Source organism: Saccostrea echinata, unplaced genomic scaffold (assembly GCF_033153115.1).
Source record: "Saccostrea echinata isolate AGI-Se365-2 ecotype Australia unplaced genomic scaffold, CSIRO_AGI_Sech_v1 ptg000002l, whole genome shotgun sequence".
Classification (NCBI taxonomy): domain Eukaryota; kingdom Metazoa; phylum Mollusca; class Bivalvia; order Ostreida; family Ostreidae; genus Saccostrea; species Saccostrea echinata.
Genome location: NW_026889751.1, coordinates 4,453,326 through 4,470,933, shown reverse-complemented (window position 1 = coordinate 4,470,933; position 17,608 = coordinate 4,453,326). Strand labels below are relative to the sequence as shown.

General features: G+C 33.0%; 1 protein-coding gene across 1 annotated transcript in view; it reads right to left on the bottom strand.

Annotated features, from left to right (window-relative positions):
• LOC133205668 (katanin-interacting protein-like) overlaps positions 1–17,608 on the bottom strand; it is a 54,491-nt gene that overhangs the window by 35,668 nt on the left and 1,215 nt on the right. Inside the window, exons 2-17 of the mRNA XM_061341517.1 lie at positions 13,643–13,698; positions 12,821–12,888; positions 11,352–11,539; positions 10,636–10,821; positions 8,833–8,906; positions 8,359–8,601; positions 7,524–7,589; positions 7,320–7,376; positions 6,311–6,479; positions 5,840–5,953; positions 5,256–5,428; positions 4,085–4,299; positions 2,887–3,028; positions 2,510–2,725; positions 2,216–2,353; positions 1,536–2,058 (exon numbers count right to left, since the gene is read on the bottom strand). Coding sequence (XP_061197501.1) covers positions 1,536–2,058; positions 2,216–2,353; positions 2,510–2,725; positions 2,887–3,028; positions 4,085–4,299; positions 5,256–5,428; positions 5,840–5,953; positions 6,311–6,479; positions 7,320–7,376; positions 7,524–7,589; positions 8,359–8,601; positions 8,833–8,906; positions 10,636–10,821; positions 11,352–11,539; positions 12,821–12,888; positions 13,643–13,698 — 2,628 coding nt within the window. The remainder of the gene's footprint in view (positions 1–1,535; positions 2,059–2,215; positions 2,354–2,509; positions 2,726–2,886; positions 3,029–4,084; positions 4,300–5,255; positions 5,429–5,839; positions 5,954–6,310; positions 6,480–7,319; positions 7,377–7,523; positions 7,590–8,358; positions 8,602–8,832; positions 8,907–10,635; positions 10,822–11,351; positions 11,540–12,820; positions 12,889–13,642; positions 13,699–17,608) is intronic.

Genomic DNA, 17,608 nt, shown 5'->3' with positions numbered 1-17,608 from the left:
ATCTTTGCCCTTCCCAGCATACTGAGCACAACTATCGTAAATGACGACCTATTGGCTCTTTGTCCCTGAATAAAATGTACAACAAAGCCATTTCTACTTTTCTTTCTTGCTGTATAGATGATTCTACCCGTTGAAGGAAGTACACGTGCTTTTGTTTACCGCTGTAACATACGCTTTATTGGTTTCCACCGCTTAGAGAATTCTACACGGGAGATCACTCTCAATCACTATTTTATAAGTGAAAAAACCCATGTATTAAACCTTCTTTCTCCGGAAAACCTTGACTTGCCAATGTCCTTAAAACATTCATTTCAGAGGTAGATCAAAGTTTATTAAACAAACTAATTTTTAATGCTGACCTTAAGGGTCCTCCACACACCCCCAGCTTATGTTCGCATGTTACTGAGCATTGTATTAACAAGCATATCAAACTTTAAAAACTGGCCAAGAACTGAAATAATTTATATTAATTTTTTAAAAATTTAATTTTTTTAGTTTTAAGAATTTTTCTCCACCTTGTTTTGATAAGAAGCACAACAAATTTTGTTTTTTCCTGGCTTATATTATTAAGGTCAGAAAAGAACCACAAAAGCTTAATTTCATCAGTTAACATATTTTTTAGAATAATTAATAAAAGTTATACAAAAATAAATATAACTCATTTTCTCTAAGATACATGGAGAAAAAATTAAGGAAGACTCTCGATAGTATAGAAGAAACATTAATGAATTAAATTACAACAAAAAATTGAATTAAAATCAAACTTATTGATTTACAAAAATAATTTTCAAAATCTTTGGTATCAAAGCGCCTTTTTAGAGTTATCTTTCCTGTTAACCAGGACTCAAAAACATTGGAAAGTCTTTGCACACGTCATCACACTCAAGTTACTCGTTATTGGCAACTGAACTGGACAGATATAAATGAGCAAAACTAGAAATGCACACTATTTATCAATATTTATAAACACACGAGATACGTATTATTGAAGCGCACAAATCAGTGTGCAAAAATATCAAATTTTCACAACAGACTTTGTTGACGATATCGCAATGGATTGATTAGTCTGAAAGTATAAATAAGCTGAAACGTTTTCTTGTAGATATACCTGCAGTTATTTACGAATTATTATGCTACAAAAACTCAAAGGTCGACTGTTCTTTTATTGAAAAAATCTATGCATTTTCCTTTGAGTCACACCGTGATCATGCCATGTGTTCATTGTTTATGATTAGGGTATTGCTCTCAGTTTACTGCATAATTTTCCTTTGATAAAACCATCATCTCTAAAGCATTTATAAGACTCTCTTACAGGCAGTGCCAGGGAAATTGACAGTGCACAAACTTTTTAAAACAGGAAGTAAAAGTATTTTTTCTCAATATACCTCACCAGTCATGGAGTGTGGAGGAGCCTTAATGATTAAAGGGAAGCGAAAAGATAAGATGCCGGTGTTGATTCCATCATGAGTATTCCCTTCCATGTTTAAAGTTTCAAAAGAGATAAAATGTACTGTGTGAAATAATCTCAGTCCTACCTTTATAGTGCACCTCCTCTGCCTCTGACCCTGACCTGTCTGAGGTCACTACAGGTCGCTGAATGTCCCTTTCTGCATGATTCATGGTACGTGTCTCACTGCGAATCACTGGACCATCCCCTGAGGATGGGGAGGGTCCATTCTGTCTAAGATCCAATGGAGGCACCCTTGGAGATGGAGAAGGGGATCGAATATTGGATTTGGAAGACCTAGTAAAAGCTTGTTCAAATGGATTTCTTTGAGCATTGTCTGCTGAGGGTGAGGGTGTGTGGGTGTTTTGTGACTTCCTCTGTGAGGATGCTTTGTCGGAGGTAGGAGATCGAGTGTGGATCACTGGGGAAAGACTGATAGGGCTAGGGCTGTTTCCTGGATCACGGGGAGAGATTTTGTCACCATTGTCTTTCAGTGATATCACACAACCATAATCAAAAACCTGGTTTCCACAACCCTTCTCAATATTGCCATCAAAAACCAGAACTCCACCAACAAATATTCGGGCATGTTTCACACCAATATCCAAGTCCTGAAAATATATGTATGAGAAAACTGTTTTGATGTACTTGTGCAGCAAATCCATCCATTTACCGAGTATTCTGATGACAAATTTAATCATTAAGACCTTTCTACAGTCACATATAAATATACAGCTTTATTTTAATTGTTAAGAATGACATACTGACCGTGATACTCTTGTTGTGGTTCCAGATTTTAATTCTAGACACTTCTGTATGGGGTTTCCTTGTCTGAAGACTTAAACAGATCTCTACTGGAACAGATTTCCTAAATTTACAGCACCACATATTCCTCTCTTTGTTTGTCTGTAAATCATAATGAAAATCCAATTACTGCTGTGCTTGAATGAATCATACCTTCTATATGATTTATATCTCTGAGTAAAAATTTAATAATATTTTTTTTTTTTAAAAATCACTAAAAAAAAAATGTTGCAGTATAACACTTGCATTCCAACTGACCTTTGTTTTTCCATTGAACAAGACATCAATGGAGTTCTGTTGTTGTGAGCCTCCATGAACAGTGACATCCTCCTTACGGACAGGAAGGAGTTGTCTGTCCATGTCATAGAATTGGATTTCTGTCAGACCAATCAGATTCTTGTGACCCCAGTTAGAGGTCAATTCAAGATTCACTTCTATACTGTCCTCATTTGGTGAAAATTTCCCAACTGATCTCTATGTATTACAGAAATGTTAAAAATATTGAAAAACAATTTAAATCTGAAACTTTATTGCTGGACTGGTCATAAAATTGAAAACAGAATGTTATATTAAAAATTTTGTTACAAGAGGTTATACATAAGAATTTTCCATATACAAAAAATAAGATAATCAACCTTTGAACTTTTGTTGACCATATCATTAACTGGCCGCATGGCCTTCACTGGTTTAGAAGATGGAGGCCGACCTGACTTTTCTTCATCGTCATCTACAGAGGAGTCAATCTTACTGAGGACCTTCATCAACCTTTTCTGCTGCCTATAAAAAATATAACAAGATGAAAAAAAGAGACATTAAAAATGTTTGCAATGTAATTTTCAAATATACATTATTATATTATTAAAGCTGACAGAGCAACTTCAATATTTCAGGAGACTCCAGAAAAAAAAGTTCACATGACCATTAACGCAAGTGAGTTAAGACTAGGTATAGGTATTTCTATGCAAATAAACTAATTAAAATGCTTAAGGACTATACCTATTATACAGAGAAAGTTAATACTTATTGTCTTTTATATACTTGTTACCCACATCATGATGTAGCCAGTACACATTATGACGTCATTATATGACGTAAATGTTCTTTACTACACATGATAATACACAACATCAACAAAATTGCTTCGGCACAAGGGCATGCTCTATTTTATTTAAATGAAACAAGGTATATTTAGAAGCAAAATATTCCAAGGATTTCTGGTATTGCTGCACAAATATCAACAGCTTAGTTGTTTAACTTTTTGTAAAGTTTTAAGTTGAAACAGGGTAAAAATGTACAGAACGGTATGTTTCCTCAAATTCTAAACAAATGAGAAAATGCCTAGGATTTGTGCAGCAGTTTTATTAATGTATAAAATATTCTTCTTAGCATTATACAATTTTTATGTAAAATTAAATAGGATAATCCCTAGCGCCAAAGCTGTTTTGTTGATCTGTTTAATTACCTTCAGTAGGTAAGAACAATGACGTCATAATGTGTACTGGCTATAACATATCGTGGGTAAGTATGTATAAGAAGATAAAAGAAAACTTTCTCTGAATAATTAATATACCTTTTATTGGTCTTTATTAGCTCATTTGCATATAAATGCCTATACCTAGCCTTAACTCACATGCGAAAAAGCTTCGGCAGTGAGAGAGTCCAGAAATAAGCATTTTATCCTGTGGCATCTAATATTATACAATTTCTGTTGTTGTGTTTTTCATTTACTTTTACAAGTATTTACCAGATTTACATGTTTCTGGCATATTTCACTATAAGCATTTTTTACTGTATTTATAGTTTTTCCTAATTAAGTTTAATTTCTATTATTACTTTGGTTGCATGAGGAGAACTTTTTTCATGACTTCTGAGATTCTGTCATTTGCTAGGAAGCTGTCCTGTACGTTGACACTATTTCCTACATCTGTAGACTGGTTGCTTTCCTTAACAGATGTTCGTGGAGAATCTCTGGAGCGTGGAGAAGGCCGAATCTCGGCGGATGGAAGTGGAGAGGACGGAATGTGACCAGCACTGGCAGGGCGGAGTCTCTGGAATATAAAACTCATATATATTATATGATTGTTTTTGTAATTTTCACTGGATGAAAGGATGTCATGTGATATTTGTCCTTTTGTGATATTGACGCAAAAGCATGTCCGTGGAATATGATATAGCATGACTCACTGTTCGACTGCACTACGTGTAGAATGTGACGTCATAATTTAAGAAGCATGTCTTAACCACTGTGATGTTATGACAGCCAAATCTGTTCAGTTGGGACTGTGTCAGATTATTCATTTTCAAACTGAGTGATTATATAATATAACAATTATGAACTTCGGTGAATGGTCAATGTGAGGTTATAAGGATCCATGTCAAGTGAAATTGACCTCAGACACAGAAATTGATAGTGACCTCGCAAGCTCGGTAGCTATCACTTTCTGTGTCTTCTGTCAACATCACTTGACATGGGACCTAATAACCACATATTGACCTACACTGATGTCCATAATTGTATAATATACCTTACACATGGTTAGTTTTGCAGGTTAAAATTTGGACAATTTTTTTAGTCTAGAACATTGGCAAGTGTAAACTTTGATGATCTACTAATACTTGTCATTCTTCCTGATTGATGATGATAAATTGGACAAGTGGAAATAGTATACATTTATGGACTCTTCAGGTGGTTTCACACTGGTCAATATTGATATTTTTCTGGTAAATATCAAACCATATTGACCACTTAAAGGTCCATAATAGTTTTATTTTATAGTCCAGTTTTGAATAAATAAGACATTGAAAGCTGCATGATGACACCATTTTCATTAGCCAATTTCCTTCACTGAAAGGTTAAAATATGTCCTGATTTCAACTCACAACTTTTATAATTTCCTTTTGTAGTGTAAGACAGTGTTAAGGAGTTGGTGCCAGCTTTCTAGGTGTCTCTTTCTTTAGCTTTGAGGCCTGCTCATTTTCTGTGACAGTATTTCACACTGCTTACCTGTTTAGGAGTTGGTGGCAGCTTTCTAGGTGCCTCTTTTTTGAGCTTTGAGGCCTGCTCATTTTCTGCTCTCATGGCCTCTAACACTGCTGACGCCTCTTCTTGCGAGTCAGTCACTGTCTTAGTGCTGATACGACTTGCTGACAAAGGACGGGTGGAGGGTTTTTTCTGGTCTGTAATAAGAACTACAGAAAATACATGTATTTTAAATGTATAACAAATAATTCAAAAGTTATTTTAAAAAGTCAAAAGGAAATACTGTACGTGTACATAAATTGGCGTATTTAAAATTTAGCGCAATTATTGGGTGTGGAATTGTTGGCGAAATCATGAATTCACACTATATATGTCCCTGCTGTATATTGTATTTATAAATGATTTCTTAGCCGTATTCATGAATTAGCGCATCGTTGTCTGCGCCAAAGCCGCTAAATTATAAAGCCTGCTTTTTTAAGTACACATACAGTATACAGATATAATTGTAAATAATTTACTTTATGTAACCTCTTTTTCTTATTTCCAAAGTGTATTCTTTTCTAGGTAAATTAATTCTATATCGCCAGAAAAAAAACATAAATGCTTACTTGATTGAGAAGTTGCTGTGGGTTTTAAAGGTTCTTTCCTTTTTGATTTATATTCACTTAAATCTTCATCCAGGTCTTTCTTTCTTGCAGCAGACAAATTCTTCTGGACTTTATCTACATAATGACAATGGCAATATTATGACATGTTAATTTTGATAACTCTAACCCTGAAATGTACCAGGTATTGTAAAATTGGCAATTTTTGCAATCATAATGAATCCATATAAGTGATGGTGCCGACATTGCTAAAAATTGAAATCACAATATTTTATACAACTTTGCAAACAGAATTATCTATCTTTAATAGCATTCTCATGAATTTGCTAAAAAAATGTTCTTTATATCTAAAACTCTTGGAGGAAGGAAAAAAAAAAAGTTTAATTTGTGACTCACTAAAATACCCACTTCATGATCTTATCTTATGAAAGGAAATAATAAACATATATTTATTACACAAACTGGTTCACTTACTCTTAGAGGGAGGGACCTCTAGCTCTAACACAATGGTGTCTGTTGGTTTAAATGAAGTGGGTTTATATTTCTGTTTGTCTTCTAAACACACACTGTCCATAGCAGGGACCAAGTCCTCCTCGATATCCTCCTCAGGGATGGGGGATGCCCGCTCCGACTCCCCCTCATCCTGTCATAGAAACAACAAGTGTGTAAGGTGTTATCTCTATTAGAAATGTCAACCAACATCATCTCATCTACTTATGAATTAGCACAGGTAAAGTCTTCAATCTGATGTTGAAGTTACATGTATAATAATGAATCTGAAACCTGTTGACCTTGATGAATTGGTAAAATATAAGACACCTCCACTTTAAATAAAATATTGTTAAAGCTGCACCATGATAAACTATCGAGAATGCTATATAACTAAACTTTTACATGTGTCTGACCAAGGGGCAAAGTTTTACTAATTTTTGTTTACAGACCCATTAGTTTTGAAAAGTTAAACTGCATGCATCAATTATTGTTTGAAATGCCTTTAACACAAGGCTAGCCAAAATGCTCCTAAAATATTCACATTAATACATATAAAGATATTTTAATCACCAAGAGGCTTGATACTAGGGAAAAAGACAATGTTACAGCATTAGAAATTGTAAACTTTATCTTAAAAGAAAGGTTTTTTGTCCATTCACTCTTTCTAATAAATACAAATACTTGTATATCATTCATTTTGTCTATATCATGCATTAATTTATGAGCATACACAAAAAACAAAACACTTAACAAAAAGAAAATGAAAATAGATACCGGAGAGCAAGATAGTGTGCTGCATACAGTTCATAATGAGCCAAATTATTTAAATTACAATTGTTCAGATCCATCTGTCTATCAGAATCCTTAGCATCTGTAAATCAAGTGTCAAAAACGTACACACACGTATGTGCTTCACGTTTAATCTTAGCAGACAATCTTGCAATAAATACTTTTTTAAACACATTCATGCAAATATAAATCTTTACTCAACCTGTGAAGAGCCATTATGATCTAAGCATTCTGGGACTTCTTCATCATCTGATAGATCCTACATTAATTGTGTCATATTATTTTGCCCTTCAAACAACTCATAAAGGAGTTAATTTTTTCTTACAAAATAGAATTGTATAATTTCAATTCTCTGTATCTGTGAATAAGCAGTACCATAACTTATATTTTACTTATATAAACTTACACTGCTAACTTCCTTGGCCAAACTTTCACGAATACTTCTGTTCATTGCCAGACTCTGTCGAAGTTTCTATAATGATATGTACATAACAAGATTATCTTTCATGTTTATTGGAATGCTTTTTTCCCCTAAATCATTTACTTTGGTATTCAACAAAAAATATATCTGAAGTAAAATTCAGCTGCATGATTATGTTCTTCCATGTAGCACCTTACTTTTATAACAAAGAACCTAGGATTTAGAAGATCCGTAATAAGATACTTAACTAACTGCCATTTACTACATATCGTCATTATAAACTTTGTTGTTCTATATGGCCTAAACTTGGTCTTAAAAATGGGTAGTTTTCAGCTTTTACAACCAGAAACTCCCTCTAGATCTCTACTTTCCATCTACTGCTTCCTAATGATTCCTGCACCATTTCCTTACATGACCTGAAAAAAACTTGATAACCCTTGACCCTCCTTACCTGACCTGAACAAAGCTTGATAACCCTTGACCCTCCTAACCTGACCTGAACAAAGCTTGATAACCCTTGACCCTCCTAACCTGACCTGAACAAAGCTTGATAACCCTTGACCCTCCTTACCTGACCTGAATAAAGCTTGATAACCCTTGACCCTCCTTACCTGACCCGAACAAAGCTTGATAACCCTTGACACTTCTTACCTTCTTGACCCACATACTGCTTAATAAGCCTCTCCTTCCAAAATATCTTACTTACAGGTCCCCATCCCCTATACACTGGTTACATACCAGACCTTCACACTGCTTATTCCCTGACTGCCACCCCACCCCTCCTCCCCCATCCCCCAGTGCACAATCACTGCTTGCTAACCTTGACATCTGCTATACTCAGCATGAGTTTTTCATTCTCTTCTTCAGACTCAGACTCTGATTTGGGTGGTGGAGGTTTATTTTTAGCTGCTTTTGATTTTCTCTGTTGAACAGTCGGTGCAGAGTGTACCGTCCTTGAAGGTACATTCTTAGGTTGTGAAGTTTTTACTGGTGATTTAGTGAATTTGGAAGCATCGATTTCTATCTCACTATCAGAATCGTCATCTTCACCAGCAGAATTAAACTGAAATTTATATTCTTTACTGCAATATTGAATCATAAACATACCGGTAAGAGAAAGTTTCTTTTCATGAAATACAGGTTTCTTACATTGTTCATTACATCTATTACATAAATCTAATTAATAATAATCAAATTTATTAAAATATTTTAGACCAAATTTAAAAAAAAAAAAATCCAGTAAATATGCAGAATTTAAAAAATCCAGAAAGACTAAGGCAGTAGTAGGGTAAACCTTTTTGTGTTTTTTGTCACCCTCCTCATCCTCACTGTCCTCAAAATCATCCTCGTAGTTTCCGGTCACTATCTCTGTACAGAAAATATTACCGACATCAGAAAACAATGATCATGATGTATCTGAAGGAAAGCTTGTTAAAAATCTCACAATGCCTCCCATAACGCTATAAAATTAAGATAATGTACATATTTATAGTAGGGAAATACACCAGCTTAAAAAATTATTAATTAGGCCAAAGTTTTTTTTTCTTTTGGTTTACGATTCCGCCGACACTAATTTTCACCAATCATGAAAATAAAAATAATGTCTTTCTCCGACATATTTTTCCTGATTTTTCTCAGCTGAATTGGTGGGTTTTAAATTTTAGAATGCATCTTAGTCAAATAAGCGCTTATAAATATTTATAAATATATGACACCTTTACAAACATTTAGGTGACCGTAAATAAACACGTGCAAAACCAAACCAAAAATGGCGGTTCTGTCATGTAACAAGGTAATTCCTCACTGAAAGCAATGACACACACTTAAAGAACTTTTTCTGCATAGAAAAGGGAATAAAATCTTGGATGCATGATCCCTTTCTCCAATTGCAATGTCTCAATTGGCTAAATTCATACCGTAATATTGGAGAATGTATGCCCAACCCTGATCGACTTAACAGACACGGATACACCTATAGATAACAGGGATTTATCAGTGCCTTCTCATGAGCCAAAATTCGGCCCCATTCCCAATTGAAAATGAGTTTATTTTTTGACAATTTGGCAGTATTTTTCCCAATTGATGAACAATGCTTTTATTTTTAATTATCTTGGAAAAACAAAAAGTAAAATTGTCAGATTGTCTGTAATTTTCATCTATTTAACTCATTAGCAAAGCTACAGTCATAACACATGTTTAAAAACACTGTAAAAAACATCGCCAACTTTTAATCCGAATTTCCTCCGTTTTTCTAAAAATGATGATATTGTGTAATTATATAGATTTATCAAGTTATTTCCACCTACTCAATTGACCTGCGAGTGAATGGTAAGGACTTTAGGCATTATTTTTGATAGAAAAATATATTTTCAATGCATTAATACATATCGAAAGAGGACTTTTAGAAAAGTGTACTTCGTCATAATTTTTTGCAGGAGGTTTATAATCTCCAGAAAGAGATACCATAATGATCTAAATTGAAATCTCATACACACGTGTACATGTACTACCCTAAGTTGTATAAATACTTTATACTCAATGAAGTCCATTTTACTTTTATTAGATCTAGTATGATGAACATTAAATTTGATAGCTGCATGATTAAATTATTATAACCTTTATTTCAACGTCAATTACTTTTAATATTGTTAAACAATTAAATTGTATTTTTCTTCAATCTAAATTTAACTTAAATTTGGAACCTTATTTTTAGTTTATGGGGATACCAAGGTTTATAACACATCACATATCACTGAAGAGCACAAAAAGAAGTTGAACATCATGAACCAAGCACTGATTGACAAACAAAAATCAGAACTATATGTAAATGAAAATGACATTCAGTCTAAAGTTAGAAATGAATTAAAATTACGTAAAAAGAGTTATGTGATCTAGACAATAAAACTTAAAAGTACTATTGACGTGTATTATTTTTATTAAAATAAACATTGCTGGTATTTTAAAAGGAAATTGTTGAATCCTAAATTATTTTTATTTTTATTTTTCGACCACCCAATGCATTTTTTTGAGACAGAAAATTGTAAACCAAAAAAAATAAAAACTTTGGCCTTATGGCATTTTTTTCTCTGTCATTTACCTGGGGCTTTTAAGTGACATTTTTCACCACGCTCTGTTTTAATGTTGACTGATCCTGCCAACCAGTTCCTCCGACGTTCTCGAGCAGGGGCAGTTTTTACACGTTTTTTCTCCTCGATCTTTCGTTTCTCCTCTGCAGCTATGACTTCCAGATCTCTATGACTAATGACCCTTTTCTGGGACACATCTACAACCCAAAGTAATAATCACTCCAAAACAATCCTTTTTAACAATCATGTTTATATTTACTCGGGTTTCATTAATTTTTACTTGAGAAAAATTTGTGATTTGGCAAAAATACAATTTTGTTGATATATAAATTTGTGGACAGTTAGCTCTTCTTTTCTATTATAAATAACATTTGTAGTCCCCTGTTCACCTAATTTTATGGTCTGAATTAACTGTAACTCTACTGGTTTGTGCTTATAATAAAAGAGAAGAAAAGTAACACTGGACTTGAGAACTTTTTTTTTACATTTACTGAATTTAATGTGTATTCTGATGTTTTCTAGACATTTACCAAGTTTTGTTGAGATCAATTCAAAATTGTCTATTGAAGGAGTAGCATTTTGAAAGATTTCACATATGCTTTATTTTAGTATCTATGCCAAAACTCACAAATAGAATTATGAGCTAATCATTGATAAACTTTTTGAGCCCTATAAGCAAGCCTTGTAACAATGACAAGCAGTATATTTATAAGTGATTTTTGTTTACCACCAGCAGTCTTTAGTCTCTGCCTTTCTGTAATCGGCTCAGGTGAGTCAGTTCTTTCCTCTTGATGAGAGGAAACTCTCTGCTTCTGTTTTCCGGCATTGGCACCACTTACATATATAGAGAAACCTTGTTCTTTTCTTTCGTTGTCAATTTGTTTCTTACTTTTCTTCCTCATTTTCTTCAGCAATCTAAAATATGTATTTTAGTTATAAAGTGTTCAGTATGCTTTGAAAATTTTATTTCAATCTGCTGAAAAAAAAAATGAAATGCTGTGAGAAGCAAAATACTTCTACCACTAAGAAAAATATTCCTTTCAAATATTTGTGTACAACTATTATAGACCTTTCATTAAATTTAGAAATTACTAAGAGTTAAATAAAGGTAACATGATTTTTTTTCCTGAACCAAAACTAGATAACCCTTATCCTTGTAGCACTTCTTACCTCAGTTAATATGATATTTTACCAGTAGCAGACCTAGATAACCTAGGTAACTTTTATAGGCAATTTTCCTGTAACAGAACTGGATATTCCTCATATCTGGTCTACACTTCTTAACTTTTTTTCTTCTGTGAGAGAACCCAGTAACCCTCATATCCAGGTAACACTTCTTACCTGTTTCTCTCCTGTAACAGCACTAAGTAATCCTCATATCCAGGTAACACTTCTTACCTGTTTCTCTCCTGTAGCAGTACTGTGTAATCCTCATATCCAGGTATCACTTCTTACCTGTTTCTCTCATGTAATAGTTCCAAATAACCCTCATATCCAGGTAACACTTCTTACCTGTTTCTCTCCTGTAACAGTACTAAGTAATCCTCATATCCAGGTAACACTTCTTACCTGTTTCTCTCCTGTAACAGTACTAAGTAATCCTCATATCCAGGTAACACTTCTTACCTGTTTCTCTCATGTAACAGTACTAAGTAATCCTCATATCCAGGTATCACTTCTTACCTGTTTCTCTCCTGTAACAGTACTAAGTAATCCTCATATCCAGGTAACACTTCTTACCTGTTTCTCTCCTGTAACAGTACTAAGTAATCCTCATATCCAGGTATCACTTCTTACCTGTTTCTCTCATGTAATAGTTCCAAATAACCCTCATATCCAGGTAACACTTCTTACCTGTTTCTCTCCTGTAACAGTACTAAGTAATCCTCATATCCAGGTAACACTTCTTACCTGTTTCTCTCATGTAATAGTTCCAAATAACCCTCATATCCAGGTAACACTTCTTACCTGTTTCTCTCCTGTAACAGCACTAAGTAATCCTCATATCCAGGTATCACTTCTTACCTGTTTCTCTCATGTAATAGTACTAAGTAATCCTCATATCCAGGTAACACTTCTTACCTGTTTCTCTCCTGTAACAGTACTAAGTAATCCTCATATCCAGGTAACACTTCTTACCTGTTTCTATCCTGTGACAGTACTAAGTAATCGTCATATCCAGGTAACACTTCTTACCTGTTTCTCTCCTGTAGCAGCACTAAGTAATCCTCATATCCAGGTAACACTTCTTGCATGGCTGCTTTCTGTTTACAAAGTTGAAAAGAAAATAATCATGACACAATTTTTTTTATCCAGGAAAAATGCTTTAAAACATACATTAATTTAAAGGAATATATTATTATAAATTATATCAATTCTGTGCATAATCGTTCAAGAAACATACTGTTCATTTACAATTATTGTTTATAGTTTATCAGTGAGAACTTTAGGGCTGGGACGATACAACTTTTTCTATATCGATAAGTATCACAATATTTGAGCCACGATACGATATGTATCACGATACGTTGAATTGGTTATCAAATGTGTTTTTTGTATTGAAATGAACGAAACATTTCTTCACAAAATAAGAAAAAATCATTCAAAGAAGTTGTAAAGCTGTTACAAAACAGCCATTTTACTTAAGTGGTATTAATTATTATGTATTTCATATTTATATTTAGCATATTTATTTTATATATTTAACCCAAAATGTTAAGTAAACAAAGAAAAACATAAGTAAGAAATTTTTTTTGCGATATTTCGATATTTCTTCATACGTATCAATATGCGTATCATCCTCACATTGAATAGATATTATCGATATCTCGATATATCGTCCCAGCCCTAGAGAACTTCTCAGAAACTTTATCTGTAACAAAACACTTCAGTACATTTCATTTTATCAAAAAAGTCATTTTAATCATTCTATAGCATGGTATTTATCAACAATCAATAAAAATGAACATTTAGATTGTATTTTTCTAAACAAATGATCTAATTTCTAATCACACTTACCTGTAGATTTCTTTTTTGCTCTTCAGAAGGAACCTTTTTTTTGGAATATCCTGATCCTATAAAAATCAATAGAAACCTGTTGATTTTAACAATGACTTATGCTTTTTCCCCTTCCCAAATGAATGTCTAGATTTCATTTAAAAATCATATTCTTTGACAAAAATGATTATCAACAAGCTAATTCAGAGAATTTGTGTCCCCCGCTTAAGAAAAAGAAGAAGGTGGAAGTCTGGAAGAACTAGAAAAAGTTTTGCAGATGAAGAAAGAAAAGGTCAACCTTGACCTTTCAGCTTTTGGCCTTAAAGTCAATAGGAGTCTTTTTAAAGTTAAAGAAATTCATGACCAAAACTTTCATTGCAAAAGCTTACAGAAAAAAACTAAAATTATTATCTGAAAACTATATATGCAATATATATTTCTGACCTTGACCTTTTGACCTCAAAATCAATGTTTTTTTAAGGTCATAGGGAGTTATGATATAAATTTCATTGCAAAATCTCAAAGGCTTTTTAAAGATATAGTTTGGATGAGAAGTATTACATAGACATAATGTATGATTTTATGACCTCTGACCTTTTGACCTCAAAAACCGATAAGGTTCTTCTTTAGGCCTCAGGAAGTTGTGATGCTAAATTTTATCAAAGAAACTTAAGATATCATCTGGAAAAATGCTATTTGCAATGCAGGGTTCTCACTAGGATTTTGCCAACTTGAGTCCCAGGACTCAAGATTTCTGAGAAGGTTGCGTCCCAGCTAAATTTGATGCGTCCCAGAATAATTATGTTGAGTCCCAACTAAAGAACTATGCACGGTAACTCCCGATTCCCGCCTACATTTTACAACCATTTAATTCAATATTGATGACAATTTGGCCATAAAATCTTTGTTTAATACAAAGAACAGTTCAATGGCAATTGATTAATTATTTTAGTCCCAGTGCTAAATAGTAAAATATCCCTAATTCCAGCTCTTGAAATAAGGGGGGTAGACGATATTTTCCACTGAAATCGGGCTATAAAGCATCACCATATTCTGAAACAGTCTTGAATATGAATAAATGTTTCTTAAATCTTTTCTTATGTTTTATGCATATAAAATTAAGCATATATATTAGTAAAATATAATGTTTCAGTTGTAAAGCACTTGGAAATTGCTGAAAAAATAAGCATTTTTGTCGTTTTATGTATATAAACATGTTCCCCCCCGTGAAACACAAAAAGCTTTGGTATGAATTTGTGAAATGACAGTCCATATTACCCGTAAAATGGAATTTTTGTTTCACGGGGGGGAAAGATGTTTTAAAAATATTTTCCGTTTTCCGTTGATTTTTATAGTGAAAAACACGAGTTTTACCAAAATTTTAGAGTTATCTCTCGTTGTTTTCCCAAAGAAGTAATGTTTTAAGAAAATCCATATAAATGTCAATATAAATATTAAAAATCATTCGAATATCTTAACTTTTGAAAATTGACTTGGAGGTAGGCGGGAGAACAATACTATCGTTCGCAGTTCTTATTGCAGTATCCTTCCATCCAAACATCAATAAAAATCTTTATCATTTTATCAGTTTGTTTACGCAATATTAACATATTCAAGTATATAAACCATGTAAACTGGTAATGCATTCAAGCCACATTCTAAAATACACACGTAATCACTTGCCATAAAAATTAACTTGGTGTTTATAAAGCTAAAATTAACTGTTGCATAATCAACTAGTACCCGAAAGTTGACTGTATACAATCACAGGTGTCATGTGCAATGAGGCGTAACTAATCCTGTCGGTAGTCTGCACTGGGTGAAATTCACAAGATAATCAAGCCGCATTGTGTATACAAGCAGTAATTATGGTTTCTACATGTAGACACTCAAGATTCAAAAGTGTTTTTTTTTAAGGTGGTATGGGATACCAAACGAAACTTCTCCTACATATTTATGTACCCAAATTAGAAGGATTTGAAATACCCCCACCTTTCAGTATATTAAAGTGTAATTTTAATAATTTTTTATTATTTTAATGAGAAATACAAAAACGATTTTTTTTCTTGCATAATTCTTTTTTCATAAGCTTAATATTATAGGCAGGCGTTTGCTGATATAAAATGTTTATAAAAACAAAAATGACAAGAAATATGTCTTAGTATTTTTTTAATTTTCAACAAAAAATAAGCGTAAAAAACTGGGAAAACTTTATTTCTTGAAAACAGACGGATAACATTTCATGAAAGTCTACAATAAGAATGTATCTTAATATGTTAGCAAAGTGAAATAAAGAAATTGAAAATATATATATAAATGGAAAATATAAAATGCATTTAAAATTTTTTGAATTAAAAGATCCGAGCGGAAGAGTTATCCTTCTTTATTTTCCAAGGGTTGAAAAAACCTGGGTGCTATTCTAGAAATGATGAGCATTTTTTCCCAACCATAAAGAAATCGCACTTTGTAGTTTTCAACTTTGAGCGGTTTTGAAAACAATGCATGGACAATCGCTTTCCAGGAGGTGTCTTGTTCAGAGCAATTGCATTCATCTGAACGTTTTGGGACTATATACAATAGCTAGCTGATTTGTGACCAAACAGTTACTTCTTGAATTAAATAACAAAAAAGTCCAGCTCTGGTTAACGTGATAATTGATTGGTGATAATTCAGCACAATGTGAAGTAATCGCACTTATCCATGCCTCACCGCACACAAGGTGCTGTACAGCTACTCAAACAATTGAAATACAGCTTTTGCTTAAAAGTGTTCAAAAGCAGCAATGTTGAAACTACCTTTTACAGGGGTTTGCTTTTTTAAATGTCCGTTGTACAATTATAAGTAAATTTATATACTTGCGATTTTTTTGTCTGTTTTTACTTAAAATGCCGACTTGTGAGAACTTGCATTGAAATAGGCTTCAGATTGTTCTTTTCAAAGGTGTATCTACAAATTTTGACCCGATAATAAGCACTCATGCAAATCAAAACAATACTTCGAACGGAAATACGTCATAACGTGGAGGTATCCCATACTACCTTAAAAAAAAAAAAAAAAAAAAGAAGCTGCAGTGTGTTTACAGCGACATGCAACATTATTATGACTATGGACTAATAAACATGAAGTATCTTAATTATGATCAATCCCTGTTTAAAAAAAAAAAGAGAAATAAGTACAAGAAAAGTTATTTCTTGGATGAACTTTATGATAGTTACAGGAAGGTTTCGATTAAATATTTCTTTGACAAATCCTAACATCTAAATTCCCCGTTTTTGAAATTACCCGAATTTTCTCGCTAACAAGGACGCGTCCGATCATGAGTCCGCGGACGCATCGATTTTAAGAACCTTGCGTCCCAAGTAATTTTGCTGCGTCTAGGACGCAGATTCTTGCGTTAATGAGAACCCTGCAATGTATGAATTTATGACCTTTAACCTTTTGACCTCAAAATCAAAAGGGGTCTTCTTTAGGCCATAAGGAGTTGTGATATACAATTTCTTTGCAAAAGCTCAAACTTTTTAAGATATCCTCCAGAAAGAAAAGTGTTACACACAAACAGGATGTATGAATTTATGACCTTGACCTCTGATCTTTTGACTTCAAAATCAATAGGGGTCTTCTTTACATTATACGGAGTTGTGATATTAGATTTTATTGAAGAAAGCTTAAAGAAAACTAAAGTAATCATCTGGAAAATGCCATTTGTAAATTTAAAGCATTCCATATAAGTATTAAAGCCTTGTTCTAACATATTCTTGGAAGTTGCTGCTTATTATTTTCTCCCAGAAAACATGTTTGATTTTTTCGTTGTATTATTTGAACTCTACATGAAAATAGTTGGGTATTGTCTATCGACTATACAGAGAGTAATTTACAGGAAGCATAATATTAGAGAATAGATCAATCATATTTTTACTGTCAAAAACCTTGAAGTAAGTTTCATAAAATATGTAAATGATAAAATATAAATATAAATGTTTATGAATT